The sequence below is a fragment of the Pteronotus mesoamericanus genome, unplaced genomic scaffold (genome assembly GCF_021234165.1).
Source record: "Pteronotus mesoamericanus isolate MK-2021 breed Mesoamerican mustached bat unplaced genomic scaffold, CSHL_Meso_final contig_202, whole genome shotgun sequence".
Lineage (NCBI taxonomy): Eukaryota > Metazoa > Chordata > Mammalia > Chiroptera > Mormoopidae > Pteronotus > Pteronotus mesoamericanus.
The window spans coordinates 7,167,762-7,192,795 of NW_026555086.1; the positions used below are offsets into that span (position 1 = coordinate 7,167,762).

General features: G+C 56.6%; 1 protein-coding gene across 1 annotated transcript in view; it reads left to right on the forward strand.

Moving 5' to 3' along the window:
• Positions 1–245: 245 nt before the first annotated feature.
• SLC6A2 (solute carrier family 6 member 2) overlaps positions 246–25,034 on the forward strand; it is a 39,823-nt gene continuing 15,034 nt past the window's right edge. The window contains exons 1-5 of the mRNA XM_054570248.1: positions 246–299; positions 386–710; positions 14,609–14,740; positions 16,813–17,050; positions 23,414–23,552. Coding sequence (XP_054426223.1) covers positions 437–710; positions 14,609–14,740; positions 16,813–17,050; positions 23,414–23,552 — 783 coding nt within the window. The 5' untranslated portion in view covers positions 246–299; positions 386–436. The remainder of the gene's footprint in view (positions 300–385; positions 711–14,608; positions 14,741–16,812; positions 17,051–23,413; positions 23,553–25,034) is intronic.

A 25,034-nucleotide genomic window follows, 5' to 3' on the forward strand; every position in this document is an offset into this window, starting at 1 on the left:
GTCCGGGGAGGTTTCTGGGGCTGTTGAGGGGAAAGGGCAGCCAGCTGCACCGGGCTGGCCACCGCCCTGGGAAGCCTCCGCCTTGGCGTGTCCAAACCCCGTCATTTGGGACTGAGAGGGAGCGGCCAAATGAGGGAAGGGCTGCCAGGTCCCAAGCCCGACCTACAGGGCGGGCAGGAGAGGTCTCCGCCTCTAAGTTCCGTCACAGTCCAGCGCGCCACTACCTCTGTTTCCAAATTGTTCCAACAGACGCGCGCCCTTTTCTGAGGACTGCGTCCGCTCAGCGCGCGCTGACCGAGGTATCCCCGGCGTTCTCGGGAGGCTTCTGGAGGTGCAACCAGGGTGGAATGCCTAGTGACCACATCTTTTCCTTCTATCCAAACAGAGCCTCGGCGCGCTCCCAGTACCGCGGACGTCCCTCCCGCCAACCGCACCCATGCTTCTGGCACGGATGAACCGGCAGGTGCAGCCGGAGAATAGCGGGACGGACTCCGAGTCCGAGCAGCCCCTGCCGGCGCGCAAAGCTGCGGAGCTGTTGGTAGTGAAGGAGCGCAACGGTGTCCAGTGCCTCCTGGCGCCCCGGGGTAGGGACGAGCAGCCCCGGGAGACCTGGGGCAGAAAGATTGACTTCCTGCTCTCAGTGGTCGGCTTCGCGGTGGACCTGGCCAACGTGTGGCGCTTCCCTTACCTCTGCTACAAGAACGGCGGCGGTGAGTCCCCGGATGAGCTGGGGGTTTGGATTTGGGAGGCTACCTGTCCGCGGCAGTGACGGGGAGAGGAGATGGGGTACACACGGAGGAGAAGAGGAAGCCCACGGGCAAGTCTGGGGAGCAGGAAGGGTCTGGACAGGGCTCATGGAAATGGCATTGGCGTCCACGGTGGAAGAGGAAAATCGAGGCATGAACTTGGACAGTGAGGGTCGCATGGGTGGAAGGGGTGAGGGGGAAACCGGCACCAGGGTGGGTGAGGACCCCTGCCCTTTGATGGTCCACGGGAAGGGAGGTGGAGATTTGGAGAGCTCAGGAAGGGGCGCCAGAAGTGCACAGGAGGTGACAACCAGGCACACAGTGTCCCTAGATCCAGCACCACTACACTTGATAGAAGACTTGGGTTTGCTGACGACACTTGGGAAGCCCTGTGCTCCGGGGACAGAGACAGGCAAAGAGAAGCTGGTGTCAGAGGGAACTCCACTCCCAGCTGATGTTTTGCCAGAGAGGCCAGAACCCACAAGCTGGGTGGACTTGGTCAGCAGGTCCCAAGAGCTGGCCTGGTTCTGGAGGTAGGGGGCCTGGGTGATTGGGACGTACCCTCCGCCTCCTGGGGTCCTGGCCACGTGGCAGGGTAGAGGGGGACAGGGGCCTGGAAATAGCAATTAGGCTATCTCCCCCCTCTCCAGGTGGGTAACATTCCCTACCTGCCCTGGGACAAGAGCTTCAGAGACCAACCACAGCCCCACCAAGCATCAGAGCCCCGGGCAAAGTGGCCCAGGGGACAGGATTCTGGGCTCTAAGGCCCTAGCTCCGTCCCCAGGGCCTTTGCTCCTGGGTGCCCAAACCACTCGGTCCTGCCCCTTTTCCTGGGATGAGCTAAGGGGTGCCCTGTGGAGAGCCCAGCGAAGAATAAGCTAGAGGCAGAAGTTGGTGGAGGGGCGGGGGCCCAGCTCCGGAAACCGCTCTACCCCCTGGACCATCCTGCCTGGCAGAGCCTTTGGCTCGGGACCTCAGGGGTCAGAGACAGACAGGGAGTGGGTTTGGAACTGGGCGTCAGGGCCTGGGACCCAGCTCTTTGCTCCTCTGTGCGCACTGGACACTTGCTTCTCGTTCTGGGTGAGAAATGGGCTGCATGATCCAGACAGAGGTCCGACTTCTCCGTGTTTGGCGGCTGCGGCTTCTCAAGGGCTTCTGGTCAGGACAGAGCATTATGGCCCTTCAGACCCAAGAAGGGAGGCAATGCAGATTCGATGTTATTTTAACAGGGAGGTGATGAATGAAAGATGGACTGAAAGACCCTAGGCCATGCCGTCCAGCATGTCCTCAGTGACTGACCGAGGCTGCTTGTCGATAGCCAGCGGAAGGTCCGCTCATTGATCAGTGTTATTGACCAGGTTCTTCTCCGTGTGAGGCCCAATGGCGGCTCTGCCGGGGTCATCTAGACATACTAACCACCCCATCTGCCTGCCAGGAGTTTTAGTCACCTAAGTCATGCTGCTAACAAGTCATTTCCATTGTCGCAAGTGTTGAAACTAAAAGCACCCCAGGTGGCCAATCAGACACATCAGCTAGATGGGTATCTTGGTGTATCCCTGGCTCCACATGCCCTTGGCCCTCGCCACGAACACAGGCAGAGTGTGTGCTGTATGCCAGGTGACATCCCAGGTGCCCGGGGCACAAAACGGAGCAAACCTAGCACAGGTTCTAATTCTTAAGCGAAGTTGCCTGGAAACCCCCTCCCCTAAGCTTGCCAGTCCTGCACAGAGCCCACCTTGGGCTGTTTGGACCCATGTGTCTCTTCGGGAGTCTGTCTCCTGAACAGCCTGGGGCGCCTTGAGAGCCGGGAATGTGGCTTTTCATGCCTGTGTTTCTAATGCTCAAGATAAGGTCTAGATCCTAGGAATGTGGTAGAAGGTGCCCGGCAAACTTCTAAGGGCTGCATATATTCATGAAATGGCCAGAGCCCTCAAAGGCTTGGTCCCTCACCAGACACAGCAGGACGCCTGGGGGTAACTAGGGCCGGGGGTGGGGCTGGGGCTGGCAGCCTGGAGAGCAGGAGCCTGGATTCCAGCTTCCAGCAGCAGGACTGTGGGTGACTCTGCAAGCCTCAGTTTCCTCATCTGTCAAATGGCTTTAAAGAATGACATTCAGCTCCGAGGCTCACTGTGAGGACAAAGTGTGCCCATGGGGAGGCTGGCATGGAGGATGGCCTTCGTGCCAGCGGCTGCTGCTCCTTCTTGGCATCGTTAGGATGAGCTGTGAAACGGAGGCAGGGTGGTGAGCGTGGCTTAGGAAAAACCAGAGGTGGGGGGCTGAGGTCGGAGCTCAGCTCCCAGGGATGGGAGGGGCACGGACAGGCCTGGGGTCGGGGGGCGGGGGAAGGAGATATTCTAGTTGTTCAGGAATGCGCCTGGGATCACATCACAGACTAGGAGAGCAGGCTGAAGGGCAAGCTGAGAGAGATAAGGGTGGAGAGACAGGTTGAGGCCCAGCCATGGAGACCTTGAACGCCAGGCTAAGGGTGGGGAGGTATTGGCAGTGGCTTTCCATCTGTGGCCGGGGGGCCCACGGTTGGCACACCACAGCTGGGCGGCGCCGGTCAGAGTCCAGGGCAGCTCCTTCGGTAGCTGATGCCTCCCCGCCCCCCACCCCTACCCTGTTCAGGCGATGCTCAACAGGCCCCTCCTGGGCTTAATCTCTGCTGAGAGCTCCCGGTTGCTCCTTGTGGATCAGTTGTCACTTAGTAATTCTGAAACCTGCCCCAGAGGTGGGCAAGTGGGCTGGCAGGCGGGGATCCCGGAATTGAGGAAGCAGCCCAGAGATCTGAGTTTGAATCCCAGCTTGTTAAACCTGGGCGTGGTGCAGCCTCTCTCTGAGCCCAAATTCCCCGCTGCAGCTGGAGGTGAGCTCAGAGGACCCCCACAATCCGGCCCTGTCCTGGCCCAGCGCTGCACGCAAACCAGGGCTCACCACCCAGTTATCTAACCGCCTATGTGTTCTTCTGGTGTCAGAATGAACACCGTAACCTCCAAGTCTACTCGTTCCTGCTGGAGGCTGTTTTGAAATAATAGAGATGTTGCTAGTGTAGGCCCTTGGCTAACATTTCCTGAATGACTCGCTGGAAAAGACCAGCCTCCCTGATTATCCTCCTGCAGGCAGATCCTGGGGTGCATGAGTGTGGGGGGCTTCCGGGGGGAACGCCACTCTCGAAGATTCCAGGGTTGGCTTTATGCAGAACCTTCTCATCCAGGGAGGCAGTGCCCAGTAGGTTTCCAGGTTTCTGGATTGTCCCTCTGCACCTGTGGTCTTGAGCCTGGCCTGTGCTGGCTCCTGAAGAGGAGTGGGCCACTCGACTGGGTCCCCACACCTGCCTCCTGGCCATGGAAGGGGCCCCTGCAAGTTGTCCTTTGCAAATAGATGCTTTTGTCTGCGACGTGTCATGCTGACAGCTCTTTAGGTCCCGACAGACCCGAGTTTGAATCCAGGCCCGACGTTTCCAGAAAACGTGGCCTTGGACAAGTCACTTGTCCTCTCTGGACCTCTGTTTCCTTGAGCAGAAAAGGAGAGTAATTGTGCCTTCCTGCAGGATGGTATAACATCACAGAGAGTGTGCACGCAGAGAGCTCAAAGCAGAGCCCGGCACATCAGGGGGGGCCAACGGATGAAGTTGTCGCTATTAGGGGTGTTGCCCAATGGTTTCTAACCACAGGTTAGGCCCAGGCGTAGCACAGGGCACTGACTTTGGAGGGAGCAGAGCTGATTGTAAGAGGAAATCGGTGGACATGGTCACCCTTGTGCCTGGGACCGAGAATGAAGAGCCGCGCGGCCCTCCATTCCGACAGCCCAGCCTTGTGTTGCTGTCGTTTCCTCACCCGGAGAATGGGGGTCAACCTTTTCCTCATGCTCATGGGGCCCCATGTGGTTCTGGGTCCCAAATAGGGTTCCCCAAGGAAGCTCCAGGTCTCGGCTACCCACAGCCCTTTAGGAACCCTCTGGGCCAAAATAGCTGGGTTGCTGAGGCTGGGTGGCTGGTGCAAAGGGCAGGAGCCTGCAAACCCGGTGCCCCCACACCCAGCCCGGCTGTGAGGGCGCTGTCTGCACCCCACGCTTGCCGGGCCAGGCTCAGCTCAGGCGCCCACGAGCCAGCCAGTCGGTGTGGCCCTGCTGTTGACAAGTTTGCAGGAGTGGGCGCTCCCTGGGGGCTGGGGCAGAGACCTGGGGCTGAAGTCACCTGCACGATTTGGTCCCTTGCTCTGAGCTGGCCCCAGAAGGGGCCTTTTCCAGCAAGATGGAATTTCACGGGGATAAATGTCACATACTGCCCTGCAGTCCCAAACCCAACTGCCCAAGTAAGGGCCAGGTCACAGCATGAGTGGACAAAGTCCCCAGAGCTTCCACTAGCTGCGTGGAAGTCGCTGCCGGCATCCATTTATTGAACCAAAAAGCACCTACAAAAGGCCCATCCTATGCCCGGAACATCGAGATGAGCAAAAGGCAAGCCCTGCCTTTAGGGCGCTCATGGCCTATTGCAGAAAACGTAGAAGCTGGTGTCAGCGCAGACCCTGTTACGGGACGTGTGAGACCCTAAATGAGGGAGGTGAGGCCCTGCTCTGTGCTTTGCGGGTTATAGTCCGTCTGTCCTGTCGCTCTGAGCCTCCCACACACCCTCTCGTTTGTTCCTTTTAAAGAGACCAGGAGGGAGCAGGTGGGAGAGCAGAACCTTTGGGCCGCTGTCAACAGAAACCCAGCCCAGGCTCTGCCAGGCCGACAGTGGGCGGAGTGGTCGCACGAAGAGGGGCAGCCCCAACACTCGCTTCCCGGCCGCCCCCCGGTCCCCCTCCTTAGAGGAAGGGTCAGGCCATTGGGGAGTGAGTGTTCCTGCGCCAGGGCTGTCCCAGGTCTCAGAGCTAAGGCCGGGGTCAGCTGGGAGGACCCAAAGTGAAGGTAAGGGGGCGACCCCTTGTGGAGCCCCAACCAGCCTGCTGTCATCGCTCTGTGTGGCACTTGCTCTGGAGCAGCAGGAACGAGGCAGAGGCTCCCGGCCGGTCCCCGTCAGGCCCGGGGAAGGAGTGCACGATGTGAGACCCGCCCTGGGCTGAGGTGGTAGGGACCCTGGGGCCAGCGGTCAGGCCTCGCGGTCGCTGTGGAGGCCCCGAGGAGAAGATCGGTCTGGAGGAGGGGACATGAGTTGGCACCACGTGGCTCTGGAATGACGAACTTGAACAATCTGGGCTTGGTTTGGTATAAGAACTGGGGCGTTTCCCGACAGAAAAAGCCACGGGGAGCCAGCTGTCTAACCGGCAAGGACTCAGAGGGGGACCTTGTGCCTGGCGCCCAGCCGCAAAGGGTCGCTTTGGGAAAAGACTGACTTGTTTTGTTGTCATGGCTCCGCGGGGCCGAAAGGGGGTGAGGCTGCAGGGGGTAGGACGGAGGGAGGGAGGAAGCCAGACAGAGTGGTCGGGCTTCCAGGTCCAGCAAGGCCTCCGCTGATCTCAGGCCCGGAGGCGATGAGGGCCCCCGAGACTTGCCCTGAGTTGGGGTGAGGGGCGGGGCTGTATGTCCCGGGTCGATGGTCCCTGGAGGCCAGCTTCCCTGGGAAAGGGATCGGGCCTTGATTCAGGGGGCTTTCTTCAGCTGAGGCCTGAGCAGTCCCCTCTGAGGGGACAGCTCCTCATTCCTAAAGGTGGCACTCGGGTGGCACCGCGGGGCCCCTTTGGACCAGGGGGTGGGTGGAGGTGGCCCCGGGGAATCCTGGGCTCTGCACTTGCTTGTGGTCAGCAGCATATCTGGGTGCAAGCCTCCCTGGGGACAGCGGCATGCAGAGCCCAAGAGACTGCCTCCAGGTCCTTTGCGCTTGCGGGCCCCCGGCAGGCGTTCATGGCTATGCGCTAGGACGACCCTCAGTCGGCTGTGACTGCCGGGCTACAGAGTTGGGTGTGTCCCGCCCACTCACACGTGTGACAGCAGGACGTCATTCCCATTTACAGAGCGCCTACTAAGTGCAGGTCCTTGACCTCTCTTGTCTCTAATGATCACAGCAAGCCAGCGACGCAGGTGTTACCATCTCTGCTGACAAAGAGGAGACTTGGGCTCAGAGAGGTTGCAGTTTTACTCAAGGCCGCACAGCCATACATAACAGGCCCAGGCGGCCAGAGCTGTCAGGAGATCCAGGCGAGGGGGTAAGAGGAAAATCGGCTCGCTTTATATTCTTCTGACCCTAATGCGGGGGGGTGTCCCCCACACGGACCATTTCCCTGCTCTCCAGACACGGGCTGGATGGTCTACAGTTCATGTCTGACACTGTCTACCTGCTGTTAATGCAGACCCTCCTAAACCACCCACACTTCAGATGCCGTTGCAAGTCCCCCGTTGTCACCTGTGCGCCTGACTAACCGGCTGTAAGTCAGGGCTTCCCGCCCTCCTGTCTCAGGTTTGACCGTTTGTGCAAACAGCTCATAGAACCGGGGAAGCACCTGTTTACCTTTACCTGTTTATTATATAGGACATAGAGGAGCAGCCAGATAAAGGGGTGCGCAGAGTGAGGTTTGGACGGATCCAAAGTACAGGAGCTTCTGTCCCCACAGAGCTGGGGTTCGTCACCTCCTGACACGGGGGTCTGTTCACCACCTGGAAGTTCTCCAAACTCTGTAGCGCAGGGGTCTCTGTGGTGGCTCTGTCACATAGGCGTGGTCAGTAGTAACTCAGTTGCCAGCCCCCTGCCCTCCCCAGAGAAGGGGAGTGGCCGAAAGCTTCAAACTTCTCATCATTGTTGGTCCTTCCGGTGACCAGCCAACATCCAGGAGCCCACCGAGTCACTACGCTAGGACAAATGACACTCCCATCACCCAGAAAATGCCAAGGGACTTAGGAACCCTGTGCAAGACGCTGCTCTTACCCCATCACTCGGGAGAGTACAAGGGTTTTAGTTCTGTGTCAGAAACACAGAGCAGAGACCAAATATGTATCTATTTACTTTTACGTCACAGGGGGTCTGCCCTGGGCCCTGTGCTGCAGGGAGCCCCGTTCCGCCCTCCTTCTCTCCTCACGGGGATCAGGGCCGAGCGGCCACCCACCCAGGATGCTGCCTCCCAGCCCCCACCCCCTGCCGGGCACCCCAACCCCTCCGGGTCTGCGTGGGCCTTTTCCTTGGTCCCTTCCTCTGTCCTAAGGGCTGTGCTGGACATGGGCTCAGCCCCAGGCCCAAGGTGGGGCCGGGCCCACTCTCCGCAGAGGCTGTGCACGGACCTAAGACGCAGGGCACGTCTGGATAGAGCTCGGGGTGGGGCAAAGGAGGGGGAGCGGGGCCAGCAGGGCTCGCCACGCCGCCACTTTCCAGCGCAGAGCACCCAGAGCACAGAGCACTGAGGGCTCCGAACATGAATTCTCCACGGGCACCGAGGCGACTGGAAGGTTTGGTTGCCCAGGTAGGAAGACAGAACGTGTCTGTAGCAGCTGTAGCCTGACGTGACTGCTTTAGATCTGCGGACATGCGCACTGTCGATCTCCGCGCAGGCCACTGTCCTTGCCCCGCAGGTGCCCGGGGGCTGGAGGGAGCCACTCCGCCTTCTCCTGTTGTCTCACTCCCCTTGCACCTGACGTTGCCAGTGCCCCGGGGAGGCCCGGGGAAGAGGGACAAATCAGCCGTCCTGGGCGTTGACCGAGGTTTTGCTGGGGCTCTGGTGACCGCGGAACAGTTCTGTGGGAGTTTGCTCCTCAATGCACCAGGGCGTGGCTGCCATTTGGCTGTGGAATCAGGCCCTCAAGGGTCTGGCAAGCTGGTCCAGCTAGGTCTCAGGGGACCGTCCTCTCCTTCCTGCCACCCCTCCCTGGTCACACGCCCTCCTCCTGCCCTCAGCTCCCCAGCGGCTTGGGCCACACTCCCTCCTGCTATACACCCCCTGCGGACATCCCCTCCCATTCCTGGGGACCCCCTCACCCGCCTCCGCTCTGCTCCAGCACACCCACCCAGAACTGGGCAGCTGCCGGCCTTTCCTTCCTGAGACTTGGCGTTTGCAGAGAATTCCAGAACCCCTCATTGACCAGCAGGCTTCCTCTCTAATAGTGGGGCGCAGGCAGCACATGCTGGGCTAGGGGTGACGGATAGCTGCTTCCCTTACTAAATGCACCCAAGCTGGTCGGAGTTCCTTGCACAGTGTCAGGTGTTTTCCTCGTGCCTCTGTGAGTGTGTCAGTGTGCAGAGGGTACATGTCTCTTAGCAAGAATAGGTAGAGGCATGCTCTGTGGCTGTGTCTACATGTCAGAGACTCCCAGGAGCTGAAACCCTCCAGAGGTGCGGCCGAGCCTGCGTTTCTCTAGGGCTTTCCTCATCCCCAGCACCTGTACAGCCAGAACATTCCCCAGCCAGGACTGCATCTCTCAGGCCCCGCGGGAGGCTGGCTGCTGTGGGCACCACCCCACATGGGGATGTAGCCAGGCTGTGGGAATGTGACAGTTGCGGGCCTTGCAAGGCGGTGCCTTCTAGAATGTGTGCAATCCAGCCTCAGTTTCCTGGGAGCTGCTTCAGGGCTGTTTTCAAGAGAGGCCTCCTCAGCTGATCCATCTTCAGCTCTGCCCTGGCTTCCTCTATCTAGCACCTTCTGCAATGGGGTGTGGGCCAGCTTGCTGGTCGGTGTCCTCTTTTAGAAGGAGGCACCGGCCACTTGGAAGCTTTCTGGCTTTCATTCAAACTCAGCCTCTTCGCCATTCCCACATGTCCTCGGCCTGTTGCCACCTGAAGCTGTAGCTGACCCACACCACGCGCCGTCCTGTCGGGGAGAAGAGCTCGGGCTGGTGTGCCCTCATCCCCCTCCCTCTCCCTTCTCTGGGACTCCCAGCCCGCCCAGCAGGGGATGAGTTTAAACAGGGCCATTTACAACCTGTTGGCAGTGCTACCCTGAGCTGTAGGGATCGCCAGGGGCAAACCACAGTGCCAAGGCTGGAGCCGTGACCTTGGCTTTTCCTTCCCCATAGTCCCTGGAACCACTGACTTCCAACTCTGGGCCTATTAAACAGTTTAGTACATGTATTTTCCCTACTTCCTGGCCCCAAGCCCCCAACGGGAGTAACGGGTACCACCAGGCAGAGCAGGGCTCAGAGAGATCCAGGTTTGAAGCCAAGCAGCATCCTTAATAATTTGGACAAGCAACTTGACCTTTCTAAGCCTCAGTTTTCTTGTCTGTGAAATGGGATTAATGGTAATTATCTCTCAGGGGTAGTTTTAAGTGAATAATTATGTAAAAACTTAGTGTGATGGCTAAAAATGCCTGTATCTAGGGATTTCTGACCACCTGCCTAGGCGTTTGCAAAAGAGATTGCGTTGTAGAATTCTGTTATAGTTTAGGGTCCCATAGAGTGGCCAAACCTCCCCGTCCCCTAGCTGATATTGGGGCCAAGCTGTGTTACAAGAAAAGATCAGTCGGTCTTTCTTTAGGTTTTGAGGATCAAGCTTGACCCATTAGATAGGATATGTCTTAAGGGGGTACCAGCAGGAATGGACTCTTTATTCCCCATCTAGAAAAGTGGGGAGAGTGCTGTAAGCTGCGGTTTCTTGGCATAAGCCTGGCAAAGGAACACAGGTGGTAGACTAGACTGCCGACCCCTCTTCTAGGGGGTAAGAAAGAGTCTTAGTAGTTCCTGCGTCCTTCTGGGAGCTGAGAAGCCTTAGCGGGGAGCTGAGGGGTTAAACAGGGGCAGCCATTCCCTGGGAGTGAGCTGGGAAGTGGCTTGTTCCACCCTTAAAGTGGCTTTCAGTACCCCGACCCCTCCTCTTGCCCTGCTCAGGAAAGAGGCTGGAGAGGAAAAAAAAAAACACACAACTGAGATATCAGGCTCAGGCCTTACATGGCGGCTGAAAAACCGGCCTGAGTTTTAAAGTGTCGCCCTTATCCCTCTGCGTTGGAGAGGCAGGCACGCTGCCGTTCCTGCAGCCTGTAGTGAGTTTGAGCAGCGGGTTAATTACCTACTGTTCCCAGGACCTAGTAGCTCCTAGGTCTAGAATCTACAGTGTTTCAAAGACGTGTATGCTTATTTTTCCTTCTTATTTCTTTTTCCACTTCCATTTTCCTTCTTGAGTTACCTATTGCAATGTCCTTCCTTCCCATAATGAATTTCTTTCCTTTATTCCTTCTTACCCTTCACTTTCACAATCCTTCACTTTAATTCTTTCTTTCTCCTCACGTTCCTAATTCTTTCTTTTTCTGTTCCTTCCGCCTTCACAATCCCTCTTCAACTGGCACAGGTCATCCACAACTCACACATCCTTCTGCAACTCACACATCCTTCTGCATCTTACATACACAACATTCTAAAACAAGCACAAGCCTTCTCAAACTTAAGCCTGATTAGCGTGCCAAACATTTGACCTAAGGAGTGTATTATGAAATAAAAAAGAGGGAAACTTATGAATGAAGCAAGTTTAAGTGAAGAAAAGGCACAAATAAGAGAAAAGAACCTGGAAAAGCCAGCACTTCCCGCTGAAAGCTAAAACCTTGGTTCCTCCTCTCGAGAACGAACCCTAAGTGGGGAATGCGCCGCAGGGAGGGGAGGGTGCTTTTACCGTGTGCCTCTTGCTGCGTGGACTTCTGCTTGTGGCTGGCAGGTTTCCTAGCGTTCAGTCCCGGTCGCAATCCCAGCTTATCCTCTCACAGTGTCTTTGGGGCAAGTGCCCTTGTGGCTTTTAATGCTCAACCCGGGCCCATGGGGTGGGGTGAGGCAATTTCTCGAGAGGGAGAGAGCAAGACATTCACCTGGTAAAGGGAACATTGCCTCTCCTTGCAGCTACTGCAAGAGGGATTTGGATGCGAATTGAAGTGCTAGATAAGAGAGATGTGGCAAGAAGCCAGCTAGGGGTGGAAGATGCTGCAAGAGGCGACCTGGGAGAGAGAGATACTGCAAGCTTACAACACGCCGATGATCTAAACTGACTTTTCTTTTGGTCAAGTTTCGAGGCAGAAAAGGCTAAGGAGTCCATGTGGTGGGTGATGGGAGCTCCCTACAAGGCCCCTGCGCAGCTTAGGGACGGACCTCAAACACCTCCGCCGGGCCCGCTCACTCAGGGTGGCCCCGAGACCCAGGGCCAGAGGGAGAAAGTGCCTCTTTTGTTTTCGGACCCCGGGCGGAACCCGAGCACTCATTCCGGATTTCCTTATTTCTACCTCCAATCACAAGCCTAGCCCGTTTGAATACTGCACCCCCACAGCGCAGCACCTCCCTTACCTCAAAGGCGAGAGACCGCACTCACTGCGTTCCAAAGGGCTGGAGACAAAAAGGGTGAGATCTGAGAGGCACAGTCCCTCCCGGCACCAACTAATGTTACAGGAGAAACTCGGTTCTTGCGGACGCAGTAAAGAATTACAGATCCGCAAGCTTCCGAGCGTGCAAGCAAAGTTTATTAGTGGTAAGTTCTAATGGGAGAGCAGATGCAAGGGTGGCCGGAGCTGGGGCAGGGTGGGGGGCAGAGGCCCAAGAGAGCGAGGCCTTAGTTCTAAAGACTTACATGGTTTTGGGGATGGGGGCTAGGGAGTTACACATGGATGGGGGTAAAAATGGTGCTAGTCCCCCCGCCCCCCACCCCCGGCCCCGCCGCCCTGCGGAGACGTGACTACCAATGTAGGCGTGTGTCGGTCGGTAGCTGTCAGCCCGAATCCTTGTCTCCCTCCAGACTCCATGTGTTCATTTTGTGAACATAACAGGAGGCAGGCAATAACCATAGTTGTTTCATGGGCTGTATCTTTGGGCACTGTGGACCCCTCCCCTTCCCTCTTCCAGGCCTGGGGATGAATGCACAGTCTCAAGGTTTTCCTCTTTCCAGGAAGCGGAGAAGATACACACAGACTTTCAAGGGTTCCCCACCCCCCACACACCCGCACTATCGTAGTTTTGCTTGCGTTGTTGGGAATGCCTTACAATGTTACTGACCCCGGCTCAGGACTGCTGGGTCCAGAGGGTCTCCCTCCTCCTCCCTGCCTTGGCTTGCCGCCTATCCTACCTAACAGACAGACGTGGGTTCAGGTGCCAGAGCAGCCCTGTCTGTGCGGGAGGGGGACAAGGGTGGAGATTGGAAGCAGGAAATGGGGAGAAGAAGAGAGAGACTGGCATGTGGCTGTTTCAAAGGAGTCCGGGCTGGAGCATTAGACAAGCCTACAACCACCACATGAGGTGGCTTAGCTGGGCCCACCCACATCCCCAGTTTCAGAACACCCCTGCCCCCCAAGACTCTGTCCTTCATCTAGGCTGGAATGTTCTGGAATCTGCAGAATCCATTGAGAATGGCTCTGAAGCTCTGGCAGACCTGGGTCTGAATCGCAGCCCCATCCCTTACCACTTGGGTGAGGCCGGTCATGTCATTTAACTTCCCCAAGCCTCAGTTTCCTCCTCTGAAAAATGGGTATAGTGGTTGCTCCCTCGGGTGATTTCTGGGGGGCGAATGGGAGCGCAGATATCCAGAGGCCAGCGCCCTGCCTGGCGCATACTCGCTCCCCCGCCGCCCACCCCGCAGCGAGTCTGCTGCCACCGGAGGCCCTGGGTCTCAGAGCGCTCCAGGCTTTGTCCCCAAGGGACCGGGGCTTCCTGGGAAAAAAGCGGAGAACTTGGAGTTTGAGGAGCACAGTGGGTTTGACCCTGTGTGTTCTGTGGTGGCTACGGTTCTCTGCCAGCTTGGGGCCTCATTTTTCACATCTACAAAATGGAGGTCGTAACAGTTTTTCCATTTTAAGGTTGCCGTGACGATTAAATGAGACATCGCATGCAAAGTGCCCGGAACCCAGTAGGAGACGTTATAGTTCTAATGTTGCCATCATTAAATATTTCCCAGTTTCTGCACTTTGCTGATGTGGACAGGGCAGAGGGTGTTTGGTTTCCAAGGTTACAGCATCTCGGCCAAAGGTCATCGGTGCGAGGAGTGTGCGTCTGGCCTGGCCACGCCCTCCCCGCGACGTCAGGAGCAGGAGTTAGCATCTTACGGTGGTCATGTCAGCAGCCCAGGCTGACGATCCCATATCCCAGAGAGTCACCCAGTGAGTCAGAGCCCGCTAAGCTCACCCCAGCCTCGATCGCAGATGGATCTCATTCCACCAGTAATTCCCTCAGGGATCGGTTGCTGCCTGTTGCCAGGGGACCCCTCTAGTCTCTGCGTGGGCACCTTCCCTGGTCAGAGTCGGGAGCCTCTGGCCTCTGTGCTCCAGCACCTATTCACCTTCCACTGCCCTGGTTTGATTCCTGCTTCAGTCACGTACCAGCAGTGCAAACAGGACCCACTGGATCCCCGTCTCTGCCCTCGGGTTCCCGCGAGGGGACATAACGACCCTGTCTGACTGATTATGTTGTGGGACTGAGGAGAGTCTGATGAGACTGTGTTTGGGAAAGCCCCATGGGACCTTAAAATGATAGAGATATGAGCAAAGTGAGATACTCGGTCCAACGTCACTTTGGGCACTCTCTCTCCGTCTCTGGTCTCGGCTTTCTTACCTGTGAAAGGAGGGGCTTGGGGCGCTCGGCATTCCCAGAGTGGGCACTCAGGGAAGGAAGGTCTGTATTTAAACACCCTCAGTACACACTTACCTGTGACTGTCCTTGTGTGCTTGCGTATCAAAGACTAAGAGAAGCCTGCAAGAACCACACCTAGGTGGCTTTGATCGACCCAGATTTAGTAAACTGATTACAGAGCCTTGTTATTATGATTATTACTACTACTACTACCATTATGGCTGTCCTGGTTATTTGTAGTAACTGTTCTGTGTAACTCTGTTTACCTGCCTTGAACTACCCCTTGCAAAGCAGGGGGCAAGCAGGGGAATGAGGACCCTCGTGGCTCTGGTCCCCCTGGACCCACCAGCACTGTGCGGGGCAGGCCCAGGCTGGGCAGGGGTCCGGGGGTCACACTCTGCCTCTGTGTCCCCCAGGTGCCTTCCTGATCCCCTACACGCTGTTCCTCATTATCGCTGGGATGCCCCTCTTCTACATGGAGCTGGCGCTGGGCCAGTTCAACCGGGAAGGGGCAGCCACGGTGTGGAAGATCTGCCCGTTCTTCAAAGGTAAAGCATGGGCCTGGGGGGCCAAAGTTTGTCCAGAGAGACTTCCATGGGCCCCTGGAGAACCTGCTTCGAAGGTGGCATCTGAGGTAGTCCCCTACTCAAAGGTACATGGAGAGACTTTGGTGCTTCACGAATCGCTTTAGCCTAGAAAGTCTGGAAACTCGACTTTCCAGTCCAGGCTCTACAGCCGAGTGCCCAGAGGGTGTCTGTTTTCTGTGGGGAATACAGAGCGTCAGAAGTACCCAGCGCCCGTACCACCCCTCGCCCCTCTTGCTCCCATGGCAGGCATGATAAATAGATCATAGATCAGTCCAGGCTCAGCCAGGAAGCTGCCTCACAATCCTTAATACAAGAGCCACAACTAATCGATCACAGCTGGGATATGAGAGGAAGCCTGCTTGCATTTGGGGCTTAGGGCGCATCTGGAGGAACTGGCCAGAGCAGCTGCCATTTCTTGGCCCCTTTACAGCCGTGAGAAGGACGTGGAGTAAGAATTAGTGTCTCCCAAGCACTGTTTAGGGAGCTGGGCCCAGGGGACACTGAGCACCTATGTGAGTCTGCTGAGCCTCTTCTCAGCTGGCACGTGTCCCCTGAGCACCTCCCACGCGCCCAGTCCTTCGGTAGCTACCAGCTGGTACAAGAGGCTGTAAGGTGTCAGTGTATTAGCTAGGAACTATTTTTTTATTTCCAGAAATCCCATTCAAAGTGGCTTGAATATAAAAGAGAATTCATTGGCTATGCTATGATAAAGTCCAAGGATCAGGAATTTCCTGCTAGCTTTAGGTACAGCTTGATACATGTTCTTTTCTTAAAATTGATTTTTAGAGAGAAGAAGGGGGCAGAGAGAAAGAGAGAAACATGGATTTCTTGTTTCGCTTATTGATGGCATTCATTGGTTGATTCTTGAATGTGCCCTGACTAGGGATCAAACCTGAGATGTTGGCATATTAGGACAATATTCTAACCAACTGAGCCAACTGGCCAGGGCCCTTGAGCCAGGTTCTTGAAAAATGTTATTTGGAAACTCTCGCCATCCTTCTCCAGCCTGTTTTGGTCAGCGTCAGCTTCCGTCTCAGGTACAGTCTCTTCAGGTGCTAGCAAATCTGGCCATCAGCAACAAGATTAAATCCTACCAAATTTAACAAAGACAAAATAAAACAGAAACCTCTTATATCACCACTGCTTCATTAAAGGTCCCAGAAAGGACTCTCATTGGTTCGACTTGAGACACATGCTTATTTATCAACCAATCACTGTGGCTGTGGGGAAGCAGAGCTCTGATTGGCTGAGCCTGAGTCATGTGCCTACAGCAGATGAGGGAAGTGAGGGATTAGCCTCATTCAAGCCTTACTTAGGTGGTAAGAATACGTGAGGCCACTCTCTTAAAGCCATGCTGAGCAGGCAAAAAATATGCCTACTGCAGGCAAAAGCTGTAGAACTCGCCCTAAAGGAGCTTCTGATGCAGCCAGGAAGATGAGATTGGCACACGAAGCAGGTGCTCGAAAATAGGACCCTGAGGAAACACGGGGCGGAAGTTCTGAGCAGGGCGGGCTTGTTTGGGGTTCCCCAGAAGCAGGTTCTGAGACAAGGATTTCAATGGAAGGAGTTATTTGGGGGGCAGGTGATCCCGGGAAACACCAGTAGGGGAGAGGGAAGAGGAGGCAGCCAACGAGCCAGCTCCCCCATGGGCCAGGGGCTCGGCGCCACTGGCAGAGAGAGGTAACACGGCTCACTGTCATCCTGCTCAAAGCGAGGGAGCTGGGCTACTTGTGCTCCAATGCCTGACCCTGCTGCTCCCCGGGGACACTCAGGTCGTGGCTCACCTGGCCTGCCCGACGTGTGGGCAGAGGGGGGACTGCAGTGGCGAGGGAGAGCTCTTGGGCAAAGGCATGGCAGGTGCCTAGGAGACACAGGGGGGGCTCTGGCAATTGGCTACAGAAAAAGAGAGGTGTGCGGTCGGGTGGTGCAGTGGTTGGAGTCGCCCCACCCACCCGCACCTCCCCCACCCCGAAGAAACCTGGCTCTGGGCTGGGCCCAGGGAAGCCCTGCTTCACCCCTCTGCCCCCACCCAGGAGTCGGCTACGCTGTGATCCTCATCGCCCTCTACGTTGGCTTCTACTACAATGTCATCATCGCCTGGTCCCTCTACTACCTCTTCTCCTCGTTCACCTTCACCCTGCCCTGGACCAACTGTGGCCACGCCTGGAACAGCCCCAACTGCACGGACCCCAAGCTCCTCAACGCCTCCGTGCTGGGCAACCACACCAAGTACTCCAAGTACAAGTTCACACCGGCAGCAGAGTTCTACGAGTAAGTCCTCCACCCCGTCCTGACGCGCGGGCACCCTGAGGCCTGTGCTGGGCAGCCCTGAGCCAAGCGCTAAGGAGAGCCACAGGAGCCATGCCAGTCATCACTTGTAAGGTGTGCTGACCCGGGGCTGGAGCTGAGGATTCAGCCGTGGGCAAGGGACCGGGACGAGAGTGTGTTCAGGCACAGGAGAGGGGGCGTGGAGAGACAATACCTGAGGGATCAGGTAAAGAAGCAAGAATGTTTTAGAGAGTGGACATGCCATTGAGGAAATAAAATGCATTCGGGGGAGTGGAAGTGCCCTTAAGGAACAAAAACCAGGTAGGTGGGAGCAAGTGATTGTGGGGGTAAAGGGAGTCAGGGAGGGCTTCTATGAGGAGGTGTCCTGAGAACTGATGAAGTCAGCCAGGGCGATTGTGTTAAGAGTTCCTCTGAGATTCTAATAGCCAGCCAAGGTTGGGAGCCCCTGGCTTGGCCCCTGCACTGTCCCACCTCAGACAAAATGAGATTCTTGCGGGGGTCAGGCTGACGGCCCCACAGTGTCGTGTCATGGGAAATCTACAGCCTCCTCCACTCTCTCCGGAGGAGCATTGCCACAGAAAATGCCAGAACCTTTGGAGAGCATGTGGGCAGAGGTTTTAGGCCTTCCTGTGGTTTGGACGAGGGGGAGAGGGGGCTGCTGATAACGTGTGATTGATTCCACGCTTGCCCTGTTATCATTGCCTGGTGAAGGGAAAAGCCCGACTTCTCCTTTCTGCTCGTGGCGAACTTTGTCCTTACAAGTGAAATGGAAAAGGACAGCCTTGCCTCCAGTCCAGTTATTATTTGATTCCTCCTCTGCCGTCTTAAGGGCCAGCAGGTCCGCCCCAGCCCAGACGCCCAGCAGGAGGGAGAGGCGAGCTGAGTTTCCAGACGCTGCTTACACACTTTAATCACAGCCCTAAACTTCCTCCAGGCTCAGCTGTGAGCAGAATGTGGTGGGAAAAGATGACATCCTTATGCGCGGGGCTGACGGGCTGGGAGTGGGAGTGGGGAGCAGAGCCCAAGGCTCATTGTAGCAGCGCGTTCCTCTCTCCTCCCCTCCTTTCCCTTTCCCGCCCCTCCCCTCCGCTCTGCTCTCTTTTTAAGCCCTGCTCCTCCCCTAAGCTTCATAGTCACCAGGAGTCAGGCGCCAAGTATCCCTTCCCATCCAAGTCCCATACAGTCATCACAGTTCACGTCGGTGGAGGTCACTCCCATTTTATAGCTAAGGTCGTGAAGGCTCAGTGTCCCGATAAGAGGCAGAGCCAGCAGCAGAACCCTGGCTGCTGAGTTGAGACGCTCCCCCCCGCCCCCGCCCACAGGTCTCCCCCACCCCCGTCTTTCTCCTCTTCCTGTCCACATCTGCTTGGGGTGTCCTGGGGACAGGTGTGCAGGAGTCCGTCCGGGTGTTCAGGAGTCCACCCCAAGCCCCACGTTCCCACCTGGAACCTGCTTTCATGAGCTCCGAAGTCCCTGAGTCACGGGCTGCCTCTGAGTTTTTCTTTTAATGGCAGGCACATGGCCCCATTATCCAAATGTTTGTACTTTAAAAGCCATCCTGTCTCAGTCTGGGGACCCAGCAAGTAGGACTCCGAGTGCCAACACTGAGGAGGTTAGCGGTTTCTCCTTCCTCAGAGCCTGCTGGCCAATTCTGTTACCATCTTGTACTCATTTAAGCTGACGGATTGAACGTATCATTCAAGGGAACAAAACCGCTATTCTCTCCAGGCTCCAGGCCTGACGCCGAACAGCGAGCAGCTCAAAGCAACCCCGATGCTCAGGAGCCGTATCTGTACAAGGGCGCGCTTGGTCAACGTGCCCCGGCCGTAGAGAACCTCTACCCCTGCCTGATCCTGGCGGGAGGAGAACTCCCCCTCCACCCCACCACCGACACCCTGCACTTAAATGTCAAGTGAAAAACTGAGCCCATTTGGCCCGTGGACTTCGGAGAGCCTGGACCGTATGCGTCACCGGGATTCATTTTCATTAGGTTGCTGGGGAAACTCCAGCAAACCCGAGCTATGTGTGTCCAGCCCAAGGCTTGGGCCTGCTGGGGAGAGGAGGCCGCGTGTGCATTCCTTATGGTGGGAGTCAGCCGGTTCACCCACACAACATCGCAACAGCCACTGCGGCCCTGAAGCCGGACGTCACCTGCCTGTGGGGTTCCCTGGGCCTGTTAGGGGCATTTCAGCCTTCCGATTGGATGCTAGAGGCATTCATACTTAGCCCATAAAGCAAAGGGAAGAAGCCGAATTAAGGTAGATGAGCTTGGTACCTGATTCTGGTTCTCTGTCTTTTTTGATATGTTCAGCGCCTGCCACTCTCCCCTCTCTCCTCCCCCCCTCTTTCCCTGCCCTTCCCTTTTCTCCTTCCTCTCTCCCTGTCTCGCCCTCTCCCTTCCCTCCCTCTCTCTCTTCCCCGACAGGAAAGGGGGCCAAAGTCAGGACATCATTTTTTTTGAGACTAGCAGAATAAGTTTGCCAGGCAGAAAAATCAAGCTGGGAAATGTGTTCTAGGTGAAAAGAAACATAAAGTCCCAAGGCCCAAAGTGACGAGAGCTTCCTGTGATTACGGAATGACAAGTGGCAGGCCATTGCCAGGAGCCGGGGGCAGGGCGCGGTGAGGCAGAGGTTCACAGGGCCATTGTGAAAGGCTTCGGATTCGGGAAGGCTTACGTTTTCATGCTTTCGACCAGGATTTCACAATCTCGAGACTTGACATCTGGGGCTGGATAATTTCATGTCCTGTGCATTTTGGATGTTCAGCAGCATCCCAGCCTCTGACCACTAGATGCCAACAGCACCCCCGCCCCGCAGAGGTGCCTCCAGACAGTGCCATGTGTCCCTGGGAGGCCAAGCCAGCAATGCCTCCAGTGAGAACCAATGTTTAAGTGCGAGGGGCCTCTGAGGGATTTGGGGGCAGGAGGGTGACAAGGTTAGAACAGAGCCCCCGATCGGTCAGGGGCTCCCCCAGTGGCACAGACTGGTGTAAGGGGCCAACTGGAACATAGAGGCGGGAGTCGTGGGGAGGCGGAGGGCGGGGCTCCTACACAGTCCCGGAGGAAGAGAGAGCGTGGCCCGGGACAAGGCCCATGAGGGCGGGAAGCTGACCAAGGGATAGGATAGGAGGGGCCAGACACAGAGACGCATTGCAGGGAAAACCGAGGCAGGGTGAGCCGTTTAAAGCTGCGACACCTGGCCTGGGGACCGTGGGGAGGTGGGCCAGGAGCAGGGCCTCGCGGGGGGGGGCCGTGGTCTCCCCTGCAGCTCTCCTCTCCCATTCGCGCACTGCGCACTTGCTGACTTGCGTGCAGGCCCACCTCCCCCTCCCCCGCACCTGCGCATCGCCTCTCAACTCACCTGTCCTCCCCCAGGCCAGAGAAGGGCCCCTCCTCCATGGAGCCCGCCCGCGACTCCCTGGCAGCGCTTTCTGGGCACTCCTTCGCTCCTCGGCAGGTGCCTGGTGCTCTGGAAAGGCAGGACGCAGTCCTGACGGCTGCTGTCACCCCTGCGCCACATCCCTGTGTTCGCGTGAATCGCAGGCACTGATTTGGAAAGAGTGAGCAGATGAGTGACTGCGTGGGCGAATCATACCCAGCCTCAGGGCGGCTCCCCATCCCCCGTCTGCCCCGAGCGGAGCTGAACTCCTGCCCAAGGCTGTGCTGGCCACGTTTCCAGGCTCGAGTGCAAGTTTTCCTCCCAGGTCTAGAATCTTCCAGGGTCTGATGCACGGCTTCCACTGAGGGCGGCCATCCGCCTTGGATTCTGCGGGCTCATCCAGCACCCAGGCTTCCGAAATATTTCAGGCCCGCATTTTATGAGCCTCTCACAGCCTTTTTTCCCTCTGGAACAGAAAGCCGATCCTATTTTGTCAGGAAAGTAAAGGCAGTTCCTGGAAGCCTTCAGTTTGCTCTAAAGAACGCTGGCCACTGGGGTGGGCCTGTCGATCGGTGGGTCTCAGCTCCGCCTGCCTGGAGGACCCCCGGGGAATTTCGGGGACGCTGGTACCCAGGCCCCGCTCCCTAGGGCTCTGATTTCCTTGGTTGACAGCGGGGCCCAGATCTCAGTCATTTATTTAAAACCTCAGCGATGACTCTGTTCTTGTGGCTAAGCCCCAAGGTGACATTTTCCTGACCTCGTATTTCTCTTTGGGGAGATGGGGGAAAAAGAAGAGAAGGAAAGCGGGTGGAGGGAGAGAGAGAATGGCTTTCCTCTAGCTTATCTGTTGCAGGGTGTAAAAGTCTGCCATCGATGTGTCCTTTGGGTCAGAGCAGTGCTCCAGGGAAGCACTCACTATTAAGCTGCGTTGCCTTTAACGCTGGTGCGAATCGATTCACCAGGCACCATCTAAAAGGACCCCTGGCTGAGGGCAGACCCTGTAGAGTGAGGCTCAGGAAGCTAAACTCGCGCAGGGGAATGGACAGTCACCCTGGGCAGCAGGAGACAACTGGGCAGAAGGGTGAGGGATTTACAAGTCGGGGGCGGGGTTGCTAAGAGAACAAGAGTGTAAAACTGACCCACTTTCCTTCTCAGTTCCCCTGGAGGTGAGCCTGGGCTCGTTTTCTTCCAGCAAGAAAGGTTGCTAGAAATCTCTCTCCTCATCCCAGGAGAGCCGTGGGTACAGGCAGCCCTAGCGTTGCAGGAGCAGGCCCTGCTTGGGACATGAGCCAAGAGCCACCAAACCGAAAGGGTTGACAGAAGTGTATCAGGAGTGATCATGGAGGCCTCCCGGAGGAGGGGACATTGGCGCTGGGCCTGGAAGGGTGTGGGGAAGCGTGTGCTGACTGCGGCCTCTGGGTGTGAGGTGCCGAGGAGGACTGGGCAGAGGCCAGTTCCGGGTACCACGCAGCTCCACGCATTGTCCCAACCCTTGGCAGGTGTCACTGTGATTGTGGGTTTAATGCTGCCTCCAGTGCTAGGACAGAAGTTCCACAAGGTAGGTACCGTGTGTGAGGGGCTCCCCCTGTCCCCATGGAGACAACTCTGCTTTCTTTGTCTTGCAAGAGTGTAGATTGTGGTGGGGAACTTCCCTCCCGTGGGACCTGGCCTACGAGTTCACGGATTGGTTTTATGGGGCCTTGGCTGGACCCTAACAGACTTCAGTAGATTCTAATGAGCAGTTGTCGCTTTGTCTGCCACCCTCTTTACCATTGTTCATCGTAGGTTATCTGCGGGCCCTGATATTCTCGAACCCCACGTGTATTTATCCTGTTTGTTTTTATTGAAGGGTACCATATTACAGAGAAGTAAATATTAGTAGGCGGCACCTCAACAAATGTCACACGCTGAACACAGCCACGTAACAAACTCCCAGACTGAGAAACATAACCGGCTAGTGTCCCAGAGGCCCCCCTGCCTCCCTCGCAGTCAGGGTCCCCAGCCCAATTCAGGGTCCACCTTTCCTGGCTTCTGACTCCGTAGGTCAGTTTGCCCGATTGCTCTACTTTGCCTGAATGGGACCGTACAGAAAGCAAGCGCTCTTTTCACGCTGATGTCTTTCTCATAGAATCCCGTGTGCGCGAAGGCGCGTGTGAGGATTCACCCACACCGAGCCTGTTGCTGTATAATACTCCATGTTACAACTATATCGAAATTGATCCATTTTACTGTTGATGCATGTTTGAGTATTTGGCAATTGGGGTGATTGTGAATAACGCTGCTATGAACGTTCTAGAACGTGTTTTCTGGAGACCATATGTCCACATTTCTGTGGGGTAAACGCCCAGGAGGGGATTTGTTAGGGCACAATGGGCGCACACCTTCAGCTTCAGCAGATATTCCAGATGGGAGAAATGTCGACCCTTGTCTCGGCCTCTGGACCGGAGATCCCTAACCTCAGCAACATGGCGGTTTTGGACCAGATAATTCTTTGATGTCCACGGCTGTCCTGTCCATTGCAGTATGTCCCTAGTCTATTCTCTAGATGCCAGTAGCAACCCCCCTCCCCACGTTGTTCTTGTCTGGGAAGACATCCCAGACATTGCCGAATTTTCCAATGTCCCCTGGGGGGTGAAGTGTCCCGGCCGCTCCTCGAGAGCCCCGCCGTTCTGACTATGAGGGCGGGATCCTCCCTGTCCTTAACTGTCCAGGACCAGGCCTGCGGGAGGCACGGGGAGGTTTTTGTTCCTGCTGAAAAGGCAGCCCTGAGCGGGTCTCTCCCAGGAGCCTTGCTGGCCCTGGGAAGGGCAGTGCTGGGCACGGGCCGCGATGCACAGAGCAGCCCCAGGTGACGCAGGGCTGCGGCCTGTCTCCCTCACGTGTACCTGTGGGGATGGGCCCGCGGTGAAGCCCCAGGCCGTGCTCCCTGACTGATGGCGGCTCCCCGGCCTCCCCCGTCCCCTGGCAGGCGCGGCGTCCTGCACCTTCACGAGAGCAGCGGGATCCACGACATCGGCCTGCCCCAGTGGCAGCTCCTGCTCTGCCTCATGGTCGTTGTCATCATCCTGTTCTTCAGCCTCTGGAAGGGAGTGAAGACGTCAGGAAAGGTAGTGTCTTTGTTCCTCTTTCCGTTGGGAGGTCGGCCTCAGACAATTAATTTTTCTAGCTGGGACTGTTAGTTGGTGACAAGCAAAGGTGGGACGGGACGCACGGAGCCTGGGTTTGCTCCCAGCTCTGCCACTGTCTCCCTGCGAAACCTGGGACAAATCCCTTCCCTTCCCCAAGCCCAGGCTCCCCAACAGTAGGGTCAGGGTTACAAGGGGACCAGGGCACTCACGCTTTTCCGCCAAAGCTCCCTTAAGGGACTTGGAAATGGGACACCCCAAGGGCCTTGGGAAAAAGCCAGTTGGTCCCCTGGCACAAAGAGCAACCTATTGACATGGGTTTGATGTATTTTGAATTCTGGCTTAAAACTTCATGCCAATGTCCCCTCCTACGTGGAACCTAACCATTGCTTCACTGTGAAACCAGTCGTTGCCCCTTCAGAATCTTTGAGTAAAAGAGAATGCTCTAGAAGATATCTCTGTGCCCTGGGGCCTCGTGCTTCCTCTGTCACAGCGCTGCATGCCCCAAGGGTCGCGGTGTTCTGGAGAGAGGAGCACTGCGCCAGGTGACCTTAGAGGGCCTGGCCAGAGTTAGCATTCTGAACCTAAGTGTCACCTCCCCCTACAGCCAGCCCCGCAGGGTGCAGTACACCAGGCCCCTATTGATCCTTAGGCTGAGGAACACACCACCCATTTGGACCCGATGGGTTCCACATGGAACTTGACTGCATTAAAGAGGAGGCAGCTGGGGCCGCTCTCTCCAATGTTTTGGCTAGTTATTGCTGGGTAACAAAACCGCCCCAAGGTGTAGTGATGTAAAATATCAACCATTCTGTTCTCTCTCCTGATTCTGCGGGTCAGCTGGGATCAGCTGGGTGGTTCTTCCGCTCTGTGTGATGTTACCTGGGTTACAGAACTGGGGGCTCGGCTGGGCTGGAGTGTACAAGATGGTGCACGCGTGATGGCAGTTGGTACTGGCTGGGGGCTCAACTGGACCTGTCAACCAGAACAACTTGGGTTGTTTCCACAGAGCCTCTCCCTGTGGCCAGGGCAGCCAAGTTCCAAGTGCATGTTCCTAGCAGGTGGGCCCTGATGTGCAAGTATCTCTTCCAGTCTCTGCTTGCATCCTGTTTGTATTGCCCCCGTGGCCAAGATAAGTCTTGTAGGAGGGGCCTCCGCATTGGTGTGGGCTTGCTGGGGGTCACAAGGCAACCATCTGCCATAATCAGGTAGACAGGATTTTGTGAGGTACTTCATGAGATGACAATTTTGGAAAGCAGGGTGTATCAGTGGTCTCTCTGGCACTCTTAGCATTCTTGGTCATGCCATTGAAGGCAAAGATAGAGGCAGGGGGCCAATAGCCAGGGGAGGGGAAATCTCTCAGGAAGAGTTTGAAGTGGAGCTTCCTATCAGCATGTTGGAGACACAGTATCTGTCCCAGGGAAGAACCCCTATAGGATGCAAGTCTGGGAGGAATTCCAGAGC